The 7,253-nt window shown below is 37.4% G+C and overlaps 1 protein-coding gene across 1 annotated transcript; it reads left to right on the top strand.

Moving 5' to 3' along the window:
- Window positions 1-3,635: 3,635 nt before the first annotated feature.
- Window positions 3,636-5,167, top strand: LOC118599381 (gastrula zinc finger protein XlCGF57.1-like). Its single transcript, XM_036214336.1, has one exon. It carries the CDS (start codon window positions 3,762-3,764, stop codon window positions 5,019-5,021), a length of 1,260 nt encoding a protein of 419 aa, XP_036070229.1. The 5' UTR covers window positions 3,636-3,761; the 3' UTR covers window positions 5,022-5,167.
- The last annotated feature ends 2,086 nt before the right edge of the window (window positions 5,168-7,253 follow it).

Raw genomic sequence — 7,253 nt, 5'->3', positions numbered from 1 at the left:
ATTTACATTATGGATTTTGTGCTGCTCTGCGACAGACTGGCGACCTGTCCAGGGTGTACCCCGCCTTCGCCCATCAGTAGCCGGGATAGGCTCTGGCACCCCCGCGACCCCGAACGGGACAAAGCGGTCAGGAAAATGGATGGATGGATGGATGGATTTTGTGCATAATCTTATATAATAGTTTATAATTAATTAAATAAAGCAAAATACAAACTAAAAAGTCATTTGGTGGCCAAAAGAGCCGCTGTTTTCATAGAGCAAATGTAAATGAACTGAATTTTTGAGAAAAGCCAGAATTCTCATCAATATTGTGGAGGGAAACGAGGAAAGACCATTGTTTTTACTTTGTCTGAAAGATTTGGAAGGATTCTTAAAAAACTAAAAAAAGAAGAACTTTTTTTTAGTTTTTCTTTTATGATAATAAATGTAGACTGTTGGACTGTTTTGAAGAGATATACGCTTAACTTGAGCAAATTGATAATTGATACCGATGATATTTGCAGCAGAAAGTTTTTTTTTGGGGGGGGGGGGGGTTCATGGGGGGGGTAAGAGAATTGAGATTGAGAAACACTGGGTTAAAGTGATAGCACCTCTGCACTCCAATGACGCTTCCTGCTTATTTTCAAAAAGTACATTAGATTGTTGAGGGACTGGACTATGGAGGCTGGAAAGAGCCAGTTTGAAATAAATATATACACCATTAAATAAATAAATAAATGTGTCACTAATTATTTAAAAGTGGCAATAAATAAATAAATGTTGAAATCAATAAATAAATGTTGAAATAAATGTGGCATTAAAATACGAAAAGAGCCATTAAAAAGCACTTTTTAACATTTCATAATATATTTATTTATTTCATTGCCGGCGTGGTAGAAAAGAGCCAAATTGAAATAAATATATTTAATGTGAAATAAATAAATAAATGTGTCATTAATTATTTAAAAGTGGCATTAAATAAATAAAAGTTTAAATAAATAAATAAATGTTGAAATAAATGTGGCATTAAAACATGAAAAGAGCCATTAAAAAGCACTTTTTAACATTTCATAATATATTTATTTATTTCATGATTTAATGACACATCTGTCAAATCTGTCAAACTCTGCGGTCAAACTCAGTGGGCGGGCCCAAATCTCATCATCGCTGCTCAATTTCTCTGGCCTGCAGTGTTGCCAGATTGGGCGGTTTCCCTCCCAATCTGGGGGTTTTTGGTTCTAAATTTGCGGGCAAAAATGGCTTTAGGTGGGTAGGTATATTTTGGGCGGGCTTAGGGTCGGTTCGGCGGTTTTTATTTCCTTATTTTAAGAAAGTAGCGGACTTAGTTAGGCTGGGTGGCGATCAGACTTCCACTAATGTTCTATGTTCTGAGGCTCAGTGAACGCACCAGGAGGAGAAGCTTCATGGTCCTGGGCTCTGTCGTTGTTGAGGGGATTGCTGCCTCGCCTGCCAATAAATGTGTTCAAAAGCTTTGGGCTCGGTGTGGGAGGGGGTTTCTGTTCATTTTTTTAGCGTGATGATCATTATATTGAGTGGTGTGTTTACAGTAGTCCTGTCTTGGCTGGTTTATACTTCGAACCGACTCGTAATCGCTCAAGTTGTTGTGGTTGCGCGGAATTTGACACCTGCTGATGACGTCACACACAACTGGAATTTTACACCCCGTGTGCAATAGCCGGCGGATCGCGTAATTTAACTTGAATTTATTTCAGCGATTGGACTACGCGAATACGCAGAAAACTGTCCAGAAAAATATCTTTGAACATTGAAAATGATGAGTGTTACAGAACGGAGGCAATGTTCATAGAAGAACATTAGAATACTGCTCAATATGAAGAGATGTTTTTCTTCTCCAGAACCAAAAACTGCACGGCGACAGCGTACTTAATGATACCGATGAGAAGTGTCACTCTGTGCCTTAAAGACAGGAGCGCGCTTCTGCCTTCATTGAAGAATAAACTCCTTTTCGTCCGCTTGAGGGAGCACGGACACGCATGGACACGCGCACACTCCTCCCTTCATGTCCGCGCTTCCTCTCCACGCTCCGTATAGGGCTCGGTCGCTGACGTGGGAACGCTCCCGTTTGCACACTGCATTCAGGGTTATTTGGCGAGCTCCGTTCCCAGCCAGGTACTCTCCCATGCCGCACAAAAGCGTAAACTCCGTGGGGAAAGGATCCGGTGTTAACAACGGTGCCGCAGAAGTGGACGGAGAATACATTTTTATTTAGCGAACCTAACAAAAGTTCTTCGTTTCACCAAAACAATGTTTACAGCGTGTATGTGAGTGAGGTGTCAGACAAAAACTTTCAAAACGAAGATTCCCGAGTTTCCCGAGATCAACTGTCCTGCTTTGACGTTCTGTCCATTAAGAAAGATCACAAAGGTCTCCATTACTGATTTCGACTACACCAGGCCAGAGAAATTGAGCAGCGATGATGAGATTTGGGCCCGCCCACAGAGTTTGACAGCAGAGTTCTACAGATTGCATTTGAATGGTGTGTCCACTTCCGGTTTCATGAAATGTGTCATTAAATCATGAAATAAATAAATATATTATGAAATGTTAAAAAGTGCTTTTTAATGGCTCTTTTCATGTTTTAATGCCACATTTATTTCAACATTTATTTATTTATTTAAACTTTTATTTATTTAATGCCACTTTTAAATAATTAATGACACATTTATTTATTTATTTCATATTACATTTATTTATTTCAATTTGGCTCTTTTAACCTACAAGGGATAATGAAATAAATAAATATATCATGAAATATTTAAATGAGCTCTTTTCATGTTTTAATGCCACATTTATTTATTTATTTCACATTAAATATATTTATTTCAATTTGGCTCTTTTCTACCACGCCGGCAATGAAGTAAATAAATATATTATAAAATGTTAAAAAGTGCTTTTTAATGGCTCTTTTCATGTTTTAATGCCACATTTATTTCAACATTTATTTATTTATTTAAACTTTTATTTATTTAATGCCACTTTTAAATAATTAATGACACATTTATTTATGTATTTCATATTAAATTTATTTATTTCAATTTGGCTCTTTTAACCAACAAGGGACAATGAAATAAATAAATATGTCATTAAATGTTTAAATGTTCAATTTTAATATTTTAATGCCACATTTATTTCAACATTTATTTATTGATTTCAACATTTATTTATTTATTGCCACTTTTAAATATTTAATGACACATTTATTTATTTAATGGTGTATACATTTATTTCATTTTGGCTCTTTCCAGACTCCATACTGGACAACAATACAGACTATTATTTGTTACCTTTTTGGATGCTAGTGTGTCGCAGGATTTTTTTCATGGAAAAAGTGTACCTTGCTCAGAAAAGGTTGAAAAACACTGGTTTAGCTAACTAAACCTCATCTTGTCTTTATTTTTACTTAGCATATAGCTTAAACACCTTAAGTTTAATGTGTGTTTTACATCCAGTTTATGCATGACCCAATTACTCTGCTAATTGAAAAAACAATCAGTGATTACTTGACTATCAGAATAATTGTGGCAGCTCTAGTTGATTGACGGATTGACTGACTGGTGTTTGACAAAAAGTCATTTAAAATGGCTCTTTCTTGTGTTTGTGTCTCTGCAGTCAATCCCTGGTGTTTTCTGACTGAGGAGGATCTCTGCAACCAGCAGAGGAACTTCAGAGTGGACCAGGAGAATCCAGAATCTCCACAGATTAAAGAAGAACCGAAGGAAACAAAACTTCTACAGATTAAAATGGAGCAAGAGGAACCAGAACCTCCACATATTGAAGAGGAACAAGAGTATCCAGTATCCCCACAGATTGAAGAGGAGCAGGAGGAACCCCAAACTATACTGATTAAGGACACTTATACCTTGATGGAGATTCCTACTTTTGAGGAACATGTTGATAGTGAAGCAGATGGAAACAATCAGCAGAGCTTTAATGGAACAGAAAGTCAGGATGAAGAAGGAAACCAACATGAAGAATCAACATCAACTCCAGATGAAGAGACAGAGCCACAGAACAGAGATCAGAGGAAGAGAAGAGACAGAAGTCATGTCCAAAGTGTGGCCAGCTCTCACATGTCAGAAAGTCAGTGTAACTATGATGTTAGTAAAAAGTTCAAGATGACAACTTTGGTGAAGAAATCCAAACAATCCCTAAAGGAAAAGAGATGTTCTTCTACAAAGTCTGGTAAAAGAACAAGGATTCGACCTTATGTCTGTAAAGAATGTGACAAAAGTTTTAGTTATGCATCTAAACTTAAGATACACATGAGAACTCACTCAGGAGAGAAGCCTTTTATGTGTACAGAATGTGACAAAAGTTTTAGTCAAAAATCTCATCTCAAAATACACATGAGAACTCATACAGGAGAGAAGCCTTTTATGTGTAAAGAATGTGACAGAAGTTTTAGTCAAATATCTACTCTCAAAACACACATGACAACTCATACAGGAGAGAAGCCTTTTATGTGTAAAGAATGTGATAAAAGTTTTAATAAGACTTCTTGTCTCAAATCACACATGATAACTCATACAGGAGAGAAGCCTTTTACCTGTAAAGAATGTGACAGATGTTTTAGTCATGCAGTTTCTCTCAAAATACACATGATAACTCATACAGGAGAGAAGCCTTTTACGTGTAAAGAATGTGACAGAAGTTTTAGTCAAATATCTACTCTCAAAACACACATGAGAACTCATACTGGAGAGAAGCCTTTTACGTGTAAAGAATGTGACAGAAGTTTTAGTAATACTTCTACTCTCAAAAGACACATGAGAACTCACACAGGAGAGAAGCCTTTTACCTGTAAAGAATGTGACAGAAGTTTTAGTCATGCAGTTTCTCTCAAAAAACACATGAGAACTCATACAGGAGAGAAGCCTTTTATGTGTAAAGAATGTGATAGAAGTTTTAGACAAATATCTCATCTCAAAACACACATGAGAACTCATACAGGAGAGAAGCCTTTTTTTAAGCAAGGGATACCCACAGTAGGGGAGCCATGAAGAAAAGACAATAATGTTTTAACTAGGAAGGTTTAAGTGAAATTGTGAAAAACATTTTCGCTTATTTTAAGTGGGCTAGGTGAAGGGCTGGCACTCAGGATCCCTGGGTTCGATTCCAGGGTTGTCCACTGATCCCCACCCAGATTGGGTCCTTAGGCAAGACCCTTGACGCTGCTGCCTAACTGGGTCCCTGTGCCGCTCAAGTACAGGGTTGTGTCAGGAAGGCATCAGGCGTAAAAACTCTGCCAAGTCACTGATGTGAAACAGTGGGTGCTGTTACGCTGTGGAAGGGATAAGCCGAAAGTGAACTACTACATAATGTTCAGTCCTCACTATTAACAATCCAAAAGCAGTATTTCTGATCCATTCACGCATTTCTGAGTAATCCTCTAAAACTAAAAGCGCTCTGAGCACCGGTCCCTCCTAACCCACAAAAACGAGCGGGTTCTCACAAACTGACATCACAAAGTGAGGACGGCCCCTTTCAGGAAGTGTCTACACTGCTAGCACTGCCCCAGGCTAAACACCTTCAAAATTTTTTCATTTTAGCATTGAGTCTGAGAAGAAATGGGTTCATTTTGCACCTAATCAGCAGAGACATAGATCTATATGGATACAGTTTACTCTGAAAGGCTTAAGAATGGCATGATAAAGACCCTTAAAGGGTTAGTAATGGGGTTGTGGGTCATTTTCGGTGTTAACTGTATTTCGCCTTATATTTACCATTTCCAAATGTTTTAGCGTGTTTTTGAGCAAGAAATATTGAAATAAAACGGCATTTTTGAGGCCAAATTTGGCAAACCTGTCTCTTCCGGGTCAAAAGCTCCGTTTTGGTCATGTGGTGCGTGTGACGTCAAATGGGTCAATATAGCAAGATGGCTTCTCCTTTGCGTGTCGGAGCTAGCGATAGCAGCGATATTTCAAGGTCCATAATTCTGTCTTCAGACTCAGATTGTGGAAACATTTGTTCTGAAAGTGACGCTGATTCAGAGGCGCCGGGTGTTTGTGGTTTGAGGACTGTAAAGCCCTATCAATTTGAGCCGGCAGCACGTAAAGTAAGAGCTCACAATCTGGCAATGACACTGACAGTGACGCTGAGAATGCCGATGAAAACGAAAGCTGTCAGTTTATCAGAGCCATGCTCGAAGCTGGAAGACGTGGAGCATCTCGTGAAGCTTTATTTACAGATCGGAACCTTTTGGCGGCTCTAAATCAAATCATCAATGACGCTGACTATCCGGGTCGGTAAAGCAGAGTTTCATATGCAAAATAAAGAGCTTAGAGACATGTTTGCAGGACCGTCCGCCACTTTATTATTATTGATTTATTTATTCACTTATTTATTCACTTTATTCACATACCCAGAAGCTCTTTCACCACCTTACTGCACGTCTCTGACATGCGCAGAAACCAAAGGAGAATGTAAACAGTCCTCCGTACGCCCCGTTCTCCACATGAATCGTCCCGTTTCAACACACAACAACAACAGGGGATGACAACAGTCTGTCACGTTAGCTAAGTACACTGAAAATTCCGAAAACGATTCCTCTTCAGATGAAAGCATCACACAGAAATGAATGAGATCGGATCTTTCACGGAGGAAGAAATGACTGGTGGACAGCTGCAAGTGTCGATGGATTGAATTGATTGACAAAAAAGTAATAAACTTTTAAACTATACTTTTTTAAGATACACATGTAGATATAAATGTGTTGTTTTAAATTTTTAAATATGTTAGATTAAAATTGTAAAGACATTTTGATCAAGTTCTGTTTTTGTTGGTTACATTTGTATTGTAAGTTTTTGTACTTTTATTGTATTGTTTAAGTGTTTAAGTGAACCATTGTGGTTTGAGTTTATGCTAAAACAATGTTGTCTGTCTGTGTTACCATGACAACACTCGGATTATTTCAATGCATCTCTAATTCTAACACTTTATTATGTGATTTGTAAACATTTCAATATTGTTTTTTAATATAAAATTATCACTGTTTATATGTTGTTGAGTCATGTTAATAAATAACTATTTTGTGAAGAAAAGATTTTCCTAAAATTGTATTAAAGAAGAGTCAGGGTGTGTTGTTGTGATTCCTGTTTTGTATCAGAGATTAGAAGTGTTTCTCTGTTTTTTTTAGTCGTCAGTGTGTGACGTCGTCACATTACTCTGATGTTTAACAAAACGCCTGAAAAAAATTCCAAAGTAATGTGGGGAATATATGTTTTGTATAACAT

This window comes from Oryzias melastigma, linkage group LG1 (assembly GCF_002922805.2).
Source record: "Oryzias melastigma strain HK-1 linkage group LG1, ASM292280v2, whole genome shotgun sequence".
NCBI lineage: Eukaryota > Metazoa > Chordata > Actinopteri > Beloniformes > Adrianichthyidae > Oryzias > Oryzias melastigma.
This window is presented reverse-complemented; position numbering and strand designations above follow the sequence as displayed.